The sequence below is a fragment of the Ischnura elegans genome, chromosome 5 (assembly GCF_921293095.1).
Source record: "Ischnura elegans chromosome 5, ioIscEleg1.1, whole genome shotgun sequence".
Lineage (NCBI taxonomy): Eukaryota > Metazoa > Arthropoda > Insecta > Odonata > Coenagrionidae > Ischnura > Ischnura elegans.
The window spans coordinates 91,020,818-91,041,546 of record NC_060250.1 but is presented as its reverse complement, the minus strand read 5'-3'; the positions used below and the strand labels follow the sequence as shown (position 1 = coordinate 91,041,546).

Below are 20,729 nucleotides of genomic sequence, written 5' to 3'. Positions count from 1 at the left end.
CATTTCAGCGAAAATTAAAATAAAAGCTTTGTTACACTCCAACAATTTATTTTCATGTACATGTAGTTGGGGACCTTACTTCCTTCATTGACCTAAACGATGGGGACCTTATTTACTTCATATGCCTTGTATCCACAGCGCAACTTTTATACTGATTAAGGTGACAGTAATTAAATAACGTTGAGACTTCCACAGCTTATATAACACAGAACGAACCGTTTCGGCTGTCAAACCATCTTCAGGTGCATTGAAAAATATGTTCCTGAAGATGGCTTGACAGCTGAAACCGGTCGTTCCGAGTTGAATAAACTGTGGATTTCATAAAATTCTCTCGTATTACCGAGTTAAATTTAGAGCAATTAGCAAAAGAATTCTTTAACTGAAGTCAAATAACGTTATTTACGCGAAAATGGTACCTTAGTCGAGTCAACTGGAAAAAGGGATGAATAAAAAATATAAGGATTGGATTATTCCCATTCTGAGTGCCCAAATTTTGTTTTTTTTTTTAAGCTCAATGAATGTCGTTTTCGATGGGAAAATTTATATTAACTACAAAAGCAGAAAGTTTTTATAGCCCATTGACGAACCTGCAAAAAGAGAAGAAATATGTAGGTGTGAAAAGATTGGCTGATAGGAGAATTGAGTGGAGAGCTGCGTCAAACGAATCTTAGGATTTTTGACCAGTGATGATGATGATGATGAGTGGCGAACCAACCTCCTAACTACCAGTATTGTTGAATGAAATCTCCCTTGACATTCTCACATTGTAGAGTCGTACTTTGTAATCCCCCTTCCTCATTATTCTTCCAACAGAGAGACTCGTAACGATAATCTTTTTCGTCTCGCTTACTTTGCGGCCAAGTCAAAATAAGAGATTGGGATAACATAGAGAGGACAATTCGTGTGTGCAGGAGACCGTGAGAAGGAGTCGTATGGCGAGGGTTTTAAGATAAGCGAATTAGAAAGAAGGTACGACGGTGAGAAGATGGGAGGTGGTTGGTGTGGGAAGAAAGGGTGATGTGAAACGAGGTTTGCTAAAAAAAAATTGATGGAGAGAAAAAGAGCCAACACATCTCTCCACTTGCGTATTTTCCTTCTTTAAAAAAACGCATCCCCTTTCTTTTTTTCCTCTTCGCCAAGCAGAAAAATTCTCAATATCTTCCATTTATCTAGAAGAAACGCTTGCTCCTCTGATTTCTTTATCACTCACGTTTCGTGCAACGCTCAGGCTTTCTCTTGGGGACTAGGCAGGAAATTCAAAATAAAAAATATTTTTAAAAAATATACAAGAACTGTGGAACGTATGACCGTTTAAAAAACGTTGTTTCGTCGCAAAGGAAGCCAAAAGTGAAAATAAAAGTTTATTTTCTATGCTTACAGGGTGTTTGGATATTTAAGTAGAAATGGAAAAAATCTAATGCATACATATATAACAAGTACTCGCTAATTGAATTTTTTCCTATTCAGTGTTTGTCAGCAAAGATGTAAAGATTATATATACTGCGAGTAGCAGTCATTAGTAGTAGTCAGAGTACACGAGATGCAAGGTAGACCGGCACAACCTCACGAGGTAACGACAAAAGTGAAATAAATCGCTAAAAGCATCACAGATGTACTCCCCATAGGTGACCCCAACTCAAAGCTAAGTAAATTCCACAAGCAGGGATAACACTTACTGCAATCCAATTTAAATAGCCAGATTCACAAGGTAAAGAAACATTTGGCTTCCACCCACGAGAAAAGCTAAGAAAAACGTGAGAGAAGTCTCATTTTCTTCTTTTAATTTCCATTGCAGTGTTTTCCGTAATTGTTTTTACCAAAAAACTATTCTTTGTATATTAAAGTATAAAATAAATAAATATTTCTTCAAAAATATGTACTAAAACCATTTTGTTTAATTTTGTCACGGCAACCGTACTTGACGGAAACCAAAAGAAAATCCAATGCCGAAGTTTCTCTCAAATTATACCGATTGCTAAGCCTTTCGATACAATCAAGACACGTGTACCGAGTTTGATGTCTGTCATCAGCAGTTTAAAATAGCCACGCTCCCCAGCATCCTTGAAGCCGCTCCGCTGAAGAGATAGGACGCGACAGATGCATTCCCTCCGCTTCGCCCATCGAGAGCATCAATGATGCACCCGTCCCGTGTTCCCGCTCTCCTTACAACCACCGGACCGACGCGCAATCAAACAGGCACGACGAATGTGCGTAGGGTCCCACATGAAACACTGATAACGTCACTCGGTGAAGAGCCACTCTTATAGAAGAGGGAACACTTTAAGGGCGGGGGGGTGGTTTCGCAAAGGGAAAATTTTTAAAGTTTCGAACAGCATTTTTGGCCTCTGAGAGTGTTACTCACCAGTCATCACCGTCATCGCGGTAGAACAAATCTTCTAAGGGGCTAATAGGGTAGTTTCCTTCATCAAAGAAAACGAAAGGCATTGATTGCGATTCGTTACCAACCATTAGTGCATTCGTAATATACAAATTATTTGGTTTTAGAAATACCGGTTTAGACGAATGGCAAGGGTCAATTTTATCCTCATTTGAAAAAGGCCGGATTGGCGCCCATGCGATGCCACTCCACGTGACGTCACAGGGACCTAGTTTCTATACGAGTAGGTAGGAGTTTTACATCGCCTGAGATTACCAATGCATGCATGAGGCACAGAGCTCAGGGAAACATTTCTTAATAATCACCTATTAAAACTGCCTAAGGTCGGAAAGTTTCCTTCGTTTGATAAGGTATTAATAATCCTTATTTAAGCCAAGCGCTACCAGCTAGCCGGGTACTCTGCTACCTGCTAGCATCCTGCGTCGTATCAGCGCTCAAAGCCTCGCCCCAAGGTCTACCCACTTGCGGTAGCGGGAACCAGAACGAAGTCACTCGTTTTCCCAGCATTTATACTTCCGTCGCGTTTTCGCGCGCTTGAAATTTTTCACTTTTCATTTAATCGCGAAAAATATACATCGTCATTTAAAAATCTAAAAGCGTGAAATATTTACTCCAGGAGTAATAATCTTTCGATTTAGACAGTAAAAAAGTAATAGGAAACCACCCTATTCATGGTTGAGGGTTGAAAACAGAACATTTTTGCAGCAACCAAATGTAAATCTGAGGTGTGTTTTAAGGAACTGATATTCATATAGATATAAATACGGTGCCCGAGAAACTAAAAAAATATTTTATTCTACGTAGGTACCATCGGCGATGAGATCGTGTAATGTTGGAGCTGTGGCTAGGGCTCTTTGATCTTTAAAAATGCGAATTTTCGCAAAAACATTATTGCCTGTAGTTGTTGAATGTAGTAATGAGGTTGGAAAACCATCCCAAATAGAGCAAAATTAAATATCTCTATGAGTACTAAGCATCCAGTAAAAGACCAAAAAAACAAAAAGTCAAGAACATTTCATTCCGCGAAAATCAATGAGCTCCATTTATGCTAAAATTTAAAACCGTTTACGAGACAAGGTAGAACCAACGTCCGGCAGAAATGACCAAAATTCTGTAGGTGACAACGCAAATTGAGCCAGAGAATAAACGACATATTACAAACAACATTCACAGCCGGGAAAATTCATCTTTAAAATGGGAACAAAATGGCATAACAATGACACCCAGACCTTTGCCACGTCCCGACGACTTGCCTCTAGACAAAATGAGTCTTGAATCTCCGATTTGCGTCACCACGTAACGGGAAAAATACCAAACACTTGCATCGCCGACCCTCTCTGCTCAATTTTACACATCTCACCGGTGCCGATCTCTCCACTTCATCGTCCAGGTTTGCAGTTTTCAGAATACTCCTTACGTTAGGAGACAAAAGATGGGACAAAGGACTGAAAAGAACGGGAGTGAGAATGAGATAAAACAAAGGGTATACGGAATAAAAATGAAACCTTCTCCTTTTATATTGCAAATGAAAAAAACCGACCCCTCGCCGACCCTGTAAACCAAAGCACCGCAGAAAACACGTGGTGTCGCCTTCAATTGTCACCCCTCCCCGACGCACTTTCCCCTAGCGGCGGTGGCGAGAATCAAGCGTACACGTGGACCCTCCCGCAAATCACCCTCCCTCTGAAAACTAAAAAAAGTCCCAAGACAATCGGAAAATCGCTTCGAATTCTTTCGTTTGTGCTGGAGGGGCTGGGTTGAATGGTAATCCCTCTTCCTCCATTAACCTCCGCTTTCATCAAAAACAAAAGAAATTAAAATAAATCCCCTCGGGAGATATTAAGGGTTGCGAGGTTCATGTGCCTTCTCCTGCCTTCCATTAATTCCACTCCTAACCCCTAACTATTGCGCTTAACAATAGGTCTATCATATTGTAACTTTAGCCTTGAGTATCTGGTAAACTCAGGTATCAGGGCTTGGATAAAATCGCTGATTTACCCAGTGATCATATAAATGAGTCTTGTGAGAGCTATTATACTGTTTTTCTGATTTTTCCTCGGTTCTCTTGGAAAAAATGGTATTTTCCTGGTGTGCATTAGTAACGTTGAGATAGATCTGATCACTATTTTGGGTACCGAATATGCCCAGTTAAACTCGCGTTGTTGAGGTATTTTGCATAAATATTTCTGCTTCAATAACGCGACATTATACATTTGAGGAGGAGAAAGGGGAAACCATATGATGAAAGACCTGTAGCAAAAACATGACTATTTCTATAGCTACCAAGAGCCTATAATCTATCAGCAGACCTACGGTGGGAACGAATAAGATATTAATTTCGTTATAACTTAATTGGTTTTTCGGCGTCATCCGCGACATCGTCTTAGTAGTGATAACATATTATCGCTATTAATAATATGAATGTGTAAATACCCACGAGCCCCAGTTAATAGATGGGGCCGGGTCAGTGTAAATATGGAGGGTTATCACATGAAGCAATCTGTATTCTTTTCCAATAAGGACGACAGTCAATATTCTTAGGTTTTTCCCACGTTTGCTTACATCTTTTTACTCTTAGTAAACGGTAACTTCGTTCACTTATAATTATGTTTTTTGATTGAAAATGGAACTTCTATGTCTCTTTATGTACTTTCCTTGCATGTAATTTCATGAGCAACTTCACTATGTATTTATCTGCATAAATTTTATCTTTGACGAGGGATTAGATGGAAGATGGGACTTTCTAGTCCCAATCTCGCCCAATAAAGGCATATTATTATTATTATCCTTCGGAGCCGACGAGGACGGACGCGGATGCGACCGGACTAGCGAAACGAGAGTCAAACTACAGGTGCAAAAGCCCTAGCGAGATTAAGATTACCGGATGGAATGCAGTGAAAAAACTCATGTCCTTGCATGAATTGGTTTCTTTCTGGCTCCGTGGCGAAGTTTTTCCTCTCTTTAGATTCATCTCAGGTCACACCATTTATGTCTCACTTACATGAGTAGGTCTATATATTTTCGCGGTAGTTGCGGCGAAGTTCTGAGAGGGTTGGAGTCCGAAATAATCATACTTTTTTCATTTTTTAAAAGAGGCATTCTTAGCATCAACAAGATCTATGCAGATGGCTCCAGACAAAGTTAATACTGATTTTATAAAGGGGAGAAAAATATTTAATATCGCATTATTTTCTTCCCAAATATTTACACATTATAGGCAGATAGTTACTAAATTTCATATCCGAATCAAAGTTGATGCGTGGCTACTGATGAAGAGGAGGCGAAAATAGAGGCAGGAGAAGGAGGGGGTGGTCTCCAAAATCAAATCACCCCCATCCAAAACTACCCCGCAGTACGCACCCACTCGCATTTTATGCAATATCCCCTTCCATCCTAATCCGCCCCCATCAATGGAAATAATAAAAAGGATCAACCCCCTTTCGGTCCCCTAGCCCTCAGGGTACCGACCGTCCACTTGTTAACTCTCATTATCATCCCAAATGAAAGAATGGGCACAAACTTTTTTGATGATTGTGTGGCATTCCTCTTTTTTTCCATTTTCGGGAGAACAATCCAACACAGACCAGTAATCACCGAATATCTCTCTCTTCTGAAGGCCCGTTCATCATCCCGCCACCGTCCAAATTTTTATAAAATATGCATAAAGTCACCCGAATAAAAAAAACGAACAATACGATCCACCTCTCGTTCCTCGTAGCTTCGGGGCAAGAATGAGAATTAGTGGTTTTCCCGCGAGCGAATGGTCCACGGGAATCATTTCCAAGGTAGTTTTTTTCTCGGTTTGTGCGCGTGTAGTGGGGAGAAAAATACAGCTGTGAGGCGCAGCGGTAGTAGAAATATTTGGAAACCATGACAACAACAAATGATTCAGAACGTAGATGCTATCAACGAAGGTGGGGGATAAAAAAATGAATTGGGTAACTGAGAATTAATATTCTGAGAATCCATGAGCCCGGTGTTTGCAACTCCACAAAACTAGCTAAAAATCACGTTTAACGTAATGAAAAGTATTCGTCCATTTCAACACTTATTTATTTATTGCAACCGACCCAGGTTTCGGCACATATTGCCATTTTTCAAGTTAAATACGTCAATACCTTGAAAATGGCGTTGAGTGCCCAAACCTTGGTCGATTGGAATGAATAAATAAGTGTGGAAGTAGACAATTACTTTTCATGATGTTAAATGTCAAATATTTCCACCGAATCACGTCGAAAACTGTATGTTATATGGGAATCACGTCATGAATGCGCTCCTTACATGAAAATTAAGCTGTGCGAGGCCATTTTCCTCGGTTTACGTTAGGACCATCTGTCTAAGCTAAGAAAGCACAGGGCGTGTCGGCTTTCGCCCATGATCAAATTTTATATGAAGAAAAGAAAACATAGTTGAGAAATTATCGATCAAAACAGGCATCTAGAGAAAATAAGCGAGACAAACTCCAGTGGAATCAATAAAGCTTAAAAATATTGCGAAAGAAGATGAGATGGAAAACAACGTCTGGGAAGGTTTAACCAAGTAAATGAAGATCTATGTAAGGAAGGAGAAATTAAAAGGGATGTAATATATCGCTCTAGGAGGATGGGGTTCGTTGAAGATGATAAAAATCGCCAAAGATGGCCAAGGAAATGAGAGTAACGGCAGCAAAAAGAACCCTACTCCCCATGGAAAAATCATCAACTATGTATAACCGATGCGTACGTGAAATCATCTATTTGTGGACGAGATTTACGAAACTGTTTCATTATGTGGCTGTTGTCGGTGCTTCGAAATCAACCGGCACGGAAACTCAAATCCCTATAAAAATTTGAAGTAGGTGAGAAAACTCTTCCAGTCGTGCGTTAAACTTTAACCAATAAATAACCGTGGTTTAGCCAGCGACTCAGTCGCACGCAATCTCACGTCATTTGCGAAAATTTCTCATAAGAAAAATTTTTATCCCTGACGGGTGGATGTATTCGAACCCGGACATATTAAAACTCGTTCGCAGGTAAAGCATAGATGGTTATTCCACTGCTCCTCATCCTGCCATAAAAATTCCAACCAATGCGTGATGAAAACAATAGCATTCGCAATTTAAATAGCTGATACCGTGTAAACGCACTATATAGCCGCGAACCAAAAACACTTGGATAAATTCAGACCAATGATACATAAAAACTTACGAAAATTAATTGTATAGAAACTTACTTACTTACTTACTTACTTTAGAAGCGTATAATTGTGTACTTAATTACTTTCGATGCAAGAGTTGATAAAATTTGCAATGGCTCCGTTCACCATCGTCACCTTGTTTATAGTAATCCCTTTTTAACAGTAATTTCATTCTAAATCCTCGTTTATTTTTTTGGAATTTAATCTTAAATTAAAATGTCATGATCACGGACACGAGATCACATTGAGCCAGCATCACACAGGCTAACTCAAAATATCATACGTTTGGGCCTACACCATCAACGGTTACCAAAATAAGGGTGCAAACCCCGACTTACTAAATGCGGCAGGCGTAACAAGGGTGGCAGAAACAAACATTCCACACTGCTATCGATTTAAGTAACTCTTATTCTTTCTTACATAACCCAAGAATTTTAACGTCAAGAAATATTTGGTAACATTTTTACTATTAAATATGGGATCAAAAATTAAAAATTAAATTAAAAAATCATTCAATTACAATGAATTGAATTTTTACGAGATTTTAAATGCCATGAAATTACAACGCAAAAAGACACGAGTTGAAAAAATGTAAAAAAAAAAGGAGTACATTTCAATTCATTCGATACTTACAGAATTACTTACAGAATTAACATAGGAAATCTTGCTTCAAATAACGATATACCTTTCTCCTTAAAATCCACACGGCTCGAATTCCAAAAAGTAAACAAATATCAATATATTGTAGCCCATAAATGGATCAAAGAGTGGTTAAAAATTATAATATCCAGTGCCGATGCGAGCGAATTGAGAACTTAAAACTGAAGTTCGAAGTCCCACGGAGTCAGAAGGAATGGAATTTTTTTAACGCGATAAAACCAAATTCAACGAGGCGAAAAAAAGAAACTTCGACGATACCAGCGACCATCTCTCTTGGGAAGGGGACGTCACGTAATCTAATGACTCCACTTCGCGCGGGTGGGGGGAATATAAAAAATACAGAAAAAAGAAACATTTTTTTCAGTATTTTTTTTATTCCAAACTGCCTTGAGCTGTTATCCCACCACCACCCCCACTCCAAAAATACCGAATAGCAATGCCGACAGACGCTCGCGGTTTTCCAACTTCATCATCACGAAGCGCAGCCATTGCGCTTTTAATTGCTGTCGCAGTCGTGTGTTCTTTTGTTTTCCGTGATTCCCTGCGCCACCGCACCCCCCACCCCCTTTCCCATTCACCCAGAACCTCCTTTTCTTGCCCCCTTTGTCTTTTTTAGATCGAGGTTTTTCGAAAGGGTGGATGATATGTCATTATGTGGCATGATGGTGTGGTTGGCCGACGGCTTCATTTTTTTTTTGTTTTCGTAATACTCTTTCCAATGGATATATGTGTGTGTATATAGGTGGGCATACAATTTTTTTTATACCGTTCGGCTGACATACCTTAGGCTACATCGTTTTCAAAGATATTCATTTTATTATTTCTTTTTATACCCATTCCAATCAAACAAAAGAGCTCTGGAGGACGAGAATTCAAAAAGTTTCTGAGCGGTGAAATGCTGGTTCGTTGTTTTTTTTTCTACAAACAGCCCTTTTTTCGAGAGCATGTGAAAAAACGAATACCCTAGCAGATGAAAAATACACGCCGCGGCGAAATTTTGGCATGCCACGCAAAAACCATCACATTTTGTTCGATTCATTGAAGCCACTGCTACGAAGACACGCACAGTTTTTTCCCTCTGCCATATTTAAAAATAAACATGCGGTATAAAAAATAAATAGAAAGCCTACATTGCACGAACTTCAACTGTTTTTGGTAGCTTTATCAGGTATCCCATCGATTCATATCCCAACCTTTGAGTGATCATGTAGCATACTAATTAACTATCTCCGATCACTGAATGACGTTTTACGCTAATTTTATGACAATATATTGATTTTCGAGCCGAAATTTGGTGAAATAATAAAAATTTAATGAGCTAAAGAGATATAAATATACATTGGACCAACAAAATGGAAATGTAAGCACAAAACATATTCAGAATAATAGAAGTCATATGAGCTAATTTAGCGTGATCTGAAAATAAAACAATATAGTAAAAAAATAAAATACCGGGGTCATACCTGGAAAAAAGTATATGATGGTATGGTTTAAGCATTTAAACGGACGCCCAAACTTTTGATTGTCAAATCTTTTTTTCTCATTATTTCGCTATATGGTCTTTGCGAATGCGAGGAATAGCATTGAAAAGTTATGAATTTGATAGATACATCATCATGTATATAAAGTTCGGTAAACACCCCTAATTGTACCTTATTTCCCCGTTAAATTCGGATCACTTTATCCGTCAGCGACGCGAGTGGCGTCTTTTGTAAACCCATTTAAATGCGCGGTGGGTGATTACGCATTTAGAGGCCGACTTGAGGATCCTCTTTTGTAATATTCGTGGCGCAAACACAGTCAAAAAGAAGGGAGTTAAGATATTAATCCGATATCACGCGCAGCAGTGGCGGCTCGTGAGTCAAATGCTGGGGGGGGCGCACTCCACCGGGGGTCATAGTTTTTTAATATTTCGTGTATTTTATTAAGTTTTTACGGCAATCTAGGAATAAAATTTTGTGATGCCATATGTTCCGTTTATTTCTACAAAAATACCTTGTTTTCCTAATAAAGCTTGATTAATAAATACTAAATGCAGTAGACTCTCGGTCATACGGATCGGCTTAGTCCGGACTCTCGATTATACTAAACAATGATCTTGAAGAATAAAAATATATTTGCTGCGATATTTTGCAAATACAAACGAAAATACGTAACTTTAGGTTTTAGCGCCTAAATTCTTCGTGCGGATATGCCCGCAATACACTTATGTTGTTCATTTTGCAATCGTAATGCGTTATTTGTCAAATATATTCAACATTTGCAAAGATTTAGGTAGCAATTACACTTGTAACACCTGAGGAGGGAGGGGAGTGTCACTGACTTCCACTAGGTAACAAACACTACTAGAATGCGCGCGCTTTGCTATTGCAGATGTAAACTTTGATTGCTGTGTACGCGTTGCTTCTTGAATACAGTATGATTTAAAATCAATAATTAAACATTTCTCACACATTTTTAACAAAATCTGAAATACTCACATGCCTTTAGTTATATTGCAGAAGTCCATCCTTCTTTCCTTTTGTCCAGCGAAGTGATCAATTACACGTTCGTTGAAATCAGCGCCGGACAACAATTTCTTTCCGATTGAACACATGGTAAGGGCACTAGTCTATAAATAAACAAGGGACTTAATAAACAAGGGACGACACAAAATGAGCCGACGAAAAATACGACCAAAAGAACAAGGTGCCTGGACACAGATTTGGGGACAATTTTTCCCTATATTTCCCTATAACAAAAACGAGCACTGTTGCTTAATTCAAAATTGTCTTCGTGAATGTACACACAGCACTAAGAAACTTCTTAATCGGCAATTAAGCACAGTTAACCCCTCAAAAATGATGTCTGAACTCATTTCACTCCGTTCTTTCCGAGAGTCTTGCCGTTACTATAAGGAAGACTCAAGGGAGATGGAAGTCGTGGTCCACTAATGCTGATTCAGCTGAGGGACGAATTTAAGGTCAGCAAAGGCATTCAAGCAGACGTCACGGACCATCTCCTTGAGTCTGATTCATGTGTGGTAAACACGCGAAACGCCAACGGTTCGCACTTGGAATAACCATGTCTTCGAAATCATTGCCATGATATAATAGAATATAAATTCTAGATCGTAAAAGAAGACGACTCTGAACCACAGATAGGAGCTGTAAGGATATCCGCACTGATATGAACTCTTCGAAGCCACTTAAATCAGACCCAAGGGGACATTTTCCGTCAGACAGCTACCGCTCTGCCGCTGAGGAATTAGGTGAACATGAACTAATAGAACAAGGATGGCTAGAAAAATGATGACCCTACACACAAAAGGTGCATTGTACGCGGAACTTCTTGACATTCATTGAATAACTCCATTTAAAGTCACGTTTTACGGGTTAAATCATGTTTAATCCTTCCCTATCACGCACGCACCCATTTCTTAAATTATAAATCAGTGGGGAATGTTAACTGATTTTCCTAATACTGCAGGTCTTTTGATAAATTTATCTGAAAAATAGGTACCGCATTTATAAACATCGGGAAGATATGAATACATTGTTCAGGCCTAAACATTATAATATTAGTTTCCCCAAGGTTCTTGAAATTCGTAATCATAATAGAACTGTGGCAAATACTCGGGAATAGTTTTCCTACATCAATACGGCCTTTAACTGGTTGATTTTATGTGTTCCGGAATTCAAACACCAAAAAAACGCAAGCATAATGGGATAATTTATTTTCTGTAGCAATACTTACCAGTAATTAAAAATTAAAATCGTATAACTACACCCAGTACAGTGACCATTCTGATTCCGTACGTCCCTTTTCTGTGGCAGCACCAAGTAGACGCCAGATTGTACGCCCGCCGGCCTGCGCAGCGATGTCAACTCACACGTCGCTCTGCGCATTTTCGGACGACGTCCCAAGAGTTCCATAAGACACAACGTTAGACGCGTCATAGCACCAGCGGCCCCCACCACTACCACTCTCCATATAACTGCATGGGGATGGATTGGGACGTTCTGGCCAGCGCCCCACGGCTACAAATACGAACTTCTTGCGCTTTTTCTTTTCGTGTTTTTCCAACACTTTCGATGTATGTGACTGAAAAAACACTTTGATTAATTAGATATATAATTATAAATTCATGGATATTTATTTTTTTTTACTTTTTCAAATATTTGGGAGGGGCGGCGTCCGAGAGTCCTTATGGGCAAGCCGCCACTGACGCGCAGAATGCTCGCTAGATCCAGCGGCCGACTGGGCAACAGCTACGGACCAACCTTGCGCGTAAACACCCTTCGGATTTCTGATGTTTGCTTTTTTTGAGCGCCGCTGTCGGGCGCAGACGAAGGATGATGCATTTGGCTCGTACTTTGGGACGCATGTTGACGCAGCGCGACTGTTTGAAGGACTTTCAAGTTTTCGACGGAAGAGGGAGAGGAGGAGGTGAATTTGGACGGCCGAATCCTTCGCGAGAGAGCTAGCTAAGGTCCGCACACAAATCGTGTCCCCCTACAAGTGGATGAGTGGGCCCACTGAATTGGGTGCACTTTACGCATCCCCTACCTCACCCGTCTCGTGTGAATCTTGCCCGAATACGCGTCCCAGAAGGATCGCATTTTTGTGTACCGAAGCATGTACGATACATTTCTCTCCCTTGCGTTTTTTCTCGTCCCCTTTACATTTCAAAAAAATTGACATCCTCGATGGCAACCTTTCTTCTTGGGTCTAAACGCGAGTGCCTCGAATTTTCAACTTCCGTACGAGGACGTTCTTGAAGAAGTGAGGAAATCAGCATGTAGGGAGAGCACGATACACTCTGATAACATCTATCAACACTAATATTTATAAAGAGGATCTTCAAGTAGGCTCCTAAATGTGTTGTCAACCACCGCGCATTTAAATGGGTTTCAAAAGTCTCCACACGCGTCGCTGATGGACAAATTGATCCGAGTTTCACGGAGAAATACTGTATAATTAGGGTTATTAACTGAAATTTATAAACAATACGATGTGATATATCAAACTCATAACTTCTCAATGCTATTCATCGCAATTACTAACATAATAATTCAAAGTGTTGTTATTATTATAGCAAAAATTGTTACAAGTCGACAATAAAGTCGGCTGGTAGCATGAAGTCAGAAAATATATAAAGACAATAATATAAAATATGAAGTACCAGCTTGGTCGATAGGTTTCATCACACACAAAAATATATAATAACCAAAATACAAAACATAAAATACTAAGTACGAAAAAAAAATTTGAAAAAGCCTTCAAAATTCCATTTTTAAACATTACATAGCACGCAAGAATATATGAAGACCAAATAAAAAAACATGAAACACCAAATACAAAAAATAAACGTTTGGAAAAGCCCTTAGAATTTAATTTTATTTAACCTTGTCATAAATATCTTAGCGTTAGTTGGGAAGGGCTTTGGAAGAAAGTAAACCGCATCGCGATCTTCACCACGCCGCGGACATTTTTGAAAACCGATTAAAATGCAACCAAAGTGGCAACAGAGATAAGAAATGGGATGGAATTGGGCCTCCTATATGCAGTCCCCTTGTCTATCAACCATCCTTAATCAGGTTCTGCCGTGACTGCGTGTTTCAAAACACAATCTCATTCACAGTTTTCGCTCGTAAAATAAATATTGCTATTGATATCTTAGGATGTTGAGAGGCACATATAGATATTATTGAAAATTAATTTTAAAAACGTCATAAGATAAGGTTTATGAAGTAAAAACGAAAAAAAACCTTACCCCGCTTTCCAAATCATCAGTAAATACACGTTTTCCCTTTTTAAAAATATATTAGTTACAGAAAAATAGTGCTGTAGAGTCCTCAGAGCTGAAAAAAGTGATTGAAATCAAACTTTCCGGAGCAAACTTTAAAGATAAATAGTACATACTCTTCTTCCAACGATAACATAGGTGTTCAACCATGAATATGGGCCCTACAAGTAGTTACGTTTTCTGAGTAAATTTCCAAACTGAAAACCTGTATAATTTATACATCCCTCACGGTACAAAATTTATAGAGAAAAACTTGCTCATCGTTAAAATAATTCCGGACTCGACTAGATTATTTTCAACTCTCCATTTTTCTCCATGAATCCCAAAAATCTTTTTTCATACACGGTATATATATATCCATATTCTCATGCCATCTGACGTAATGCGAAAAAAATCAAATGCAAATTATCAATAATTTCTAGCACTTTCTGCTAACCTTTAAATTTGAGCTTAAATCATCCCATACCAATGCCTGATAAAATTCGAGTATTCCCAAAAAAATCGCTACTGGATCATATTTCTTGCCACCGTCTGGTTTTTACTGCGATTACTTCGATTTCTGATCAGCGGACACAAAAGCAGATACGGTTCCATTGTGGATAACTGGTTCGCGATATCACATTCAGAGAATGGCAAGATAAAATAACACCTTACACGCCAACTCTTTCCTTCGGCTAAAAATACTACCTTATTTTCTTTTCAATTCCAGACAAACCCTAAATTAAAGTGATATCTAAACTTTGATACGGCCAGTATCAAGACTGACCAAAAACTCTCCGTTCTGAGTAAACAGCTAATCAGAAAATTGAGCCCCGAACGGACATTTCCCATGCATTCCTTATTATTATATGGCATCCAAGGACATTTTCCCGCCGTTATATGAAGTTTCTTCACTTTTCTTCATCCAAAAACATGATATTCTGAAGATAATATCCTTTCTTTAATGGTGGTAGAAAATAATACACAAAAGAATTTGGCAACGTTACCGCCCAGTGTAGGCATATAGCCACGGGTTATTCAAAGGAAACTGTTTGATTGATGCACCATAAAAATATTTAATCCTGTCCAACCCATAGCTGCTTCTGGGAGATATTAAATTTCAAGACTTCTCATTTTACATATGTGAAAATATTCTTCTCAATCAAAATTACAATGGCGGCTACCTAATTTGCCATTAAACTTCGCAGCACAAAAGAACAAGTAGTTCAAGTCTACCCTGAATAGATCTAAAAATGTATAAATTTTTGATGTTGCTAATAAGCAAAATTGGGTTGTTATAGGTTAAAAGGATATGTTAAGACGACCATTGCAACGGAACACCTAAATACCTTCAAAATCGCAATCAGACATCATTCTAGGCGGAAATAGGTTGAGGTTCTTTTATTCTTAAAAAGAGTGAATATGACTGGGCCAATTATTCGCTGAACAATCTTGTCAATCCCTTGGCAAAATATTTAATTCATAAATATAGCCTTTCACTACTCCGCAGATAAACTTTCTTATTCATCCCCCTTTACGTATAATGATTTTTTATGCTACCACTATTTTTTAAATAATACTTCTCCCTGATAAGACAAATAGAGTGAATGAAGCACTTATTTTGAGTCTTGGAGAGAAAGGAACAGCAATGGATATGTTTCCCACGTCCTAGATTTACCACTACGAAACCAACCATTTCACTTGAGCCGATGAGGTGGAAAAGAGATCGTTATAAATTCAATCCAATTAAATAGTTTCTGCGTATCTTAGGGGATATAACTCGTGGATGTTTTTAATGGATTTGAAAGAAGGGCTTTAAAAAATGGAAAATAGAATTGGCTGAAGAAACCACGCTGGAAGCGAACGAAAAAAAACTGAGGGCCAAAAAGTTTCTCTAAACTTGAATTCATTTCCATAATCACAAAATTTTCATTCCCCTCTCCAAGCACCACAATCTCGTCCAAAAAAAAATTAGCCGCATTATCTCCGCTTTGGCGTGTTACGCAAGCGAATGAGGTCCGACAAGGGTTCGATCCGCGCATTATTAATTCAAAAAGGCTCATGATTGAGTCACCTCACAGATTCCAAAGGCTTTCGTTATTATCGTCCCCGAGGAGGAAATGGCGAAATTCAGACCGTACAAATGAATTTCCCAGGGAGTTACTCCCCTTTCGGTGAAAAAAATGTACTCACGCGCGTTTTCGAGATTATTCTCTGCTTTTTTTCATCGTTTTCCTCTCTCGCCTTTCACCCTATCGATTTACCGTGACTTTAATCCTTTCCGGTTTCACGAAATGGCTTTCAACCAATCGTGTGAGAGCGATGGGCGTGATTTCGAGGTGGAAAAATTACCACCACACGATTACCCACTCCCGTGAAACGATAATTATGTGATTAAATAATTAATAATTAATTGCTATTACTATGTGGTTATTACTATTATTTGCGCTCTGTAAAAAAGAAACGGTATAAGTAATTGGTAATATCCAAGAAATTTATAATCGAATACCACAAAGTTAGTTATGAGTTAGTGAATTTTTTAAAATGTGTTATTAGCGTAGAATGTACTCAAATTAATAATGATGAATGAATTTCATTCTCGGCTCAGTTCGATGTCTCCACAGGCGAAAAAAAATCAATCCCAGCGATAAAAAATGATCAACAGAGACCTGCCAAAATACCCCAAAAGCCTTTAAAAGCTAGTCCGGTTGTGTCCACAAATATCCACAGAAAGGAATGACGCCTCGGTAGCTTAACTAGCTATAGCACTCGACCGGAAATCGGGGGATCAGGGTTCGAATCTTGGTCAAGGCGAATAAATTCTCTGTGGATTTTTCGTACTCCGATATAAAATCATATATTTTCTGAACCTGAGGAGGAGTGCAAAAGTTTCCTCCGTCCACCGAATTTATGGCCAACCAAGCTAACATTAGTGAAGCCGAAGAATTGATTTTTACCAGAGAAATGGAGGATCGCTTTATATGAGTGAATGTCCAGCGAATTTTCTCTAGATAATGAAATTACAACACTACTCTTTCGAAAAATTATAAAACTCTATCCGAGTGCTCTTCATTCTGGCGAAACGAAATCATTGTCCCGATCAGTTCAGTATCTTTACTGGCCAAAAAAATCAATCCTAGGAGTATAACATAATCAACACAGACTTGCCTTTGTTAAAAACTTGATAAGTACATGCTGACTTCAACAACGGCCGTAAGAGCCGAGTTCATATAAGAACTTAGGCATTCTACCCATTTTATAATTTTTATTTTGGGAAGAGTTTACGATCGAGACGGCGGCAGTTCGCGATATGGCCTCAGAGGATTTACATACAAGAGCGCACATCTACTTCTTCGCATGAGGCCTAGATGTCCCGCATCACGCGATACCCCATTCCCTACTCGCACTTACACACAAGCTTTTTAGTGACTGTTTTCGATGTTTAATATTTGGTTTGTTCCATCTTATTATAGTAATTTACACGATTTTAATACTGTTTCCTTTTCAATTTTTTAATTATGATATTTGAAAATTGAAACTGGTAAATGAACTGAAATTCCGCCGATGGCACTCGAAATGCACGACGTGAATCACTCGTAGCCAGGGAAACGAATAATTCTACCTAAAATAAACCGCACCACGTGGTACACCTTGGTCTCAACCACCTGCTAGTGCGCAGCCAGTATGCGCGCTCTTGTATTTATATTCTCTGAGATTACGGCTCGGCTACAATTTCTTCTCTACCGTTATCGACAAAAAATAAGTTGAGGACGTCGGAAAAAGCCTGGCACGACCTCAAGAGAAACGATAATGGAAATTAAGAAAAGCGCACATCGACACGAAATACTTATCGATGGAACAAAAAATGAAAGGGCGGCGTCGATAAAAAGTTTTTTTTTACCTTTTTTCTTTTTTATTAGTATTTTTTTTAAAGGGCAGGAAGTGGTACACTTCCCCGATCCGAAAACTCTATTTCAAGTTTCCGTCGCAATCAAAAGGGGCGAAAAATGATTCGGAAAGTTTCCGAGGCGAGATTCCGAGACGCGAAGATTGGTTTACAGAGATAGGAGCCGCCCTTCGGTGATAAGGTAGTCGGAGAGGAAGGTGATGAAGGCCCGTGTCGGAAGAGGTGGAAGGAGAAACCGCTCTAAAGAGAATAAAAAAAAGAAGGCGGCACGAGCGATGTCGGTGCATGGCAATTGGAATCGTTATCTTCTCACTCCTCTAAGATTCCATTTCCTCCGCTGTTTCGCCGGGTCTTTCGTTTCACGAGACGGAAGGCGACCATAAAATTACGACGGCTGCCGCCGTCCGGTAATGCATTCTGGGATTTATCTCGCGTTTATTTTCCGGTCGAAGGGTAGGGAAATAGTATCTCGCGATTATTGATAACGAATTTTCGCGATTGATGCTGTGGCTTTGTAAAGAGATGAGTGAGAGCGAAGGTCACACAAGAAATAAGGGTAGATTCGTACTTGGAATTCTCATCTGAGACTCATTCCTCCTGATGATGAATGGAAAATCGAGCATCAAAACGTCGGCCATTGAAAACCTGACCCGTTGGAGAACCCGAGAACCATTACTACAGATAGAGGTCATTTTCTTTGCGACTGATAGGGAAGTCTAAGTTTTTCGGGGGGTGAGGGTGGAGGTCTCTTTGTTGACTTCCTCAAAACCGACCAAACCACGATAAGCGTTGTTTAAGTAAGAGAAACGGGTTACTTTTCCTTTGTGAGACCTCTGAGAGTACGCCGCCGGAATATGAGATCCTCATTACTAATGAGGTAGGCTATCAACGAGCTGGAGCGCGCGCAGTTGGTTCTTGGTTTTGTCATTTATAGCTAATATATACCTTGACCAGCTAATAAACAAAGTTTCTCACAAAATGTCAAGATTTTTCTCCTTATAGGTATTAGATACATATAGCTATAGACCTACTTAAGACCCGAAAGACGACCTATTGCCGATGACACAGCAGCTATATGCGAAGTTCGGACGCTCTAGGCCAGGAAACTTGGGTTAGGGGTAATGTGGTGAATACGGACAGTTGCGGTCAAGGCACCTTGGGCACTGTGCAGAAAACGGACATCCTTATTTACCCAAAGGTTGATTTGGTGGAGGTAGAGCTCACCCAAGACGAAACAAAAGGGGCATGAATTTCACACATTCAAGGGAAGATGATTAGTATCTTTACCTGAACGACCTCGCATTTCGATGTTTTTTATATGGGGTGTCATACGGATTAACTCGGGAAATCCGATGTATAGCCTTAACATTCCCAAAATATTAATATCGGTATACAGTGGCAGATCCAGAGAGGGGCTAAAGGGAATTTAGCCCCCTCCACCCCTAAGGTATACTTTTTACAGTAGATAAAATGGTAACTTTGTTCGGACCCCCACTACTGCTAGGAGATTATCCTTCAAGGCCTCGCCCCCCCCCTTTTCCCTATCCTGGATCCGCCACTGATGGTATATACACCAAGGATGGAAATTACCAAAACATTTCATGAAGAATTTCATCCTTGAGTACAAAGTAACTTGTTTAATGCGGTGCTTTTGATTAATAATGCTATTTTCTTTTCGCCACCTATAGGGAGCATCTTCCCATCCGCGACGTCCTACTGGACCAATCCCGGCGCCAACCTCTACTCCAACATCGCCGCCGCCTCGGCCACCCACACCATGCCGCACCACCACCACCATCACCACCACCACCCTGGACACGTGGCTTCGCACCTTGGCTCCTACCCGCACTACGCATGACCGGTGCCGCCCTCCGCCGCGGCCGCCGCAGCCGCCGCCGCAGCCTCCGCGTCCGCATCCTCGCCCTCCGCCCTCGCCGGGTCCTCCACGTCGCCGCACGGCGCCCCGGGCACCGCCGCCGGGCCCTCGGCAGCAGCCTCCGCATCCGCCGCGTCCGCGTCTGCAGCCGCCGCCGCTGCGGCCGCCGCGGCCGCCGCAGCCGCCGCGTGGAGCCGGCACTACCGGAGGATCGCCATGTAGCCGCGGTGGGCCCCTCCCTCTTCCGGCGAACGCTACTCCGGGCTCCCGGAGGCGGAGGAGGGGGAGGGCGGAGTTTCCTCGGGCGGCGCGAAGCACGCCGAGGAGGGCGGGGAGGAGGAGAAGCGGTCGCCGGCGGATGACGCGCTGGCGACGCAGGCGGGGGGCATCGGTTTCCTGGGACACCACCACCACCCTGAAGCACTGGAGGGGCACGAGTTTGCCAAGGCATTCGGCTTCCACCTCTACGGCTGTGGCGGGAAGGGCCAGGCCTGCGGGGACGTACGGGGATACCACAGGGACAAGTCCGGCGATGGTGAAGTCCAGTGAATTTCTCCCAAGTCGTAATTTCCCCCATTCGACGCATCGTGCCGCTACTAGGCGCGAAACGGTGACGAAATTTCAAACTGAACAACGTACCGTGAACAAAAATGGCTGCCGGTCGACAAAAATGGCCGCCGGTGATTTCAACGGACGCAAAAAGTGCGACGCTTTCCAAAAAGTGAATAGGGGTGTTGTATAAGGGTGGCCATTTTCGTGTACAGTACGGCTGGCGTCCATTTAGTACACAAAAGTTACCCTCACCGACCACCCTGATATTTTCTTTCGTAACTAGTCATTTGAACTTGAACGACCAAAGGGACAAACCGAGCACAAGAGGGCTGGCCAACGTGTGTGTGGACAATTTTACCATATTTGAAAAAAATGGCATTGTTTTCCCAGCGAC

General features: G+C 40.7%; 1 protein-coding gene across 1 annotated transcript in view; it reads left to right on the top strand.

Moving 5' to 3' along the window:
• Window positions 1-20,494, top strand: part of LOC124159255 (transcriptional regulator ERG homolog) — a 194,301-nt gene extending 173,807 nt beyond the window's left edge. The window contains exon 7 of the mRNA XM_046534935.1: window positions 19,596-20,494. Within this exon, the coding sequence (XP_046390891.1) occupies window positions 19,596-19,765 (170 nt within the window). The 3' untranslated portion in view covers window positions 19,766-20,494. The remainder of the gene's footprint in view (window positions 1-19,595) is intronic.
• The last annotated feature ends 235 nt before the right edge of the window (window positions 20,495-20,729 follow it).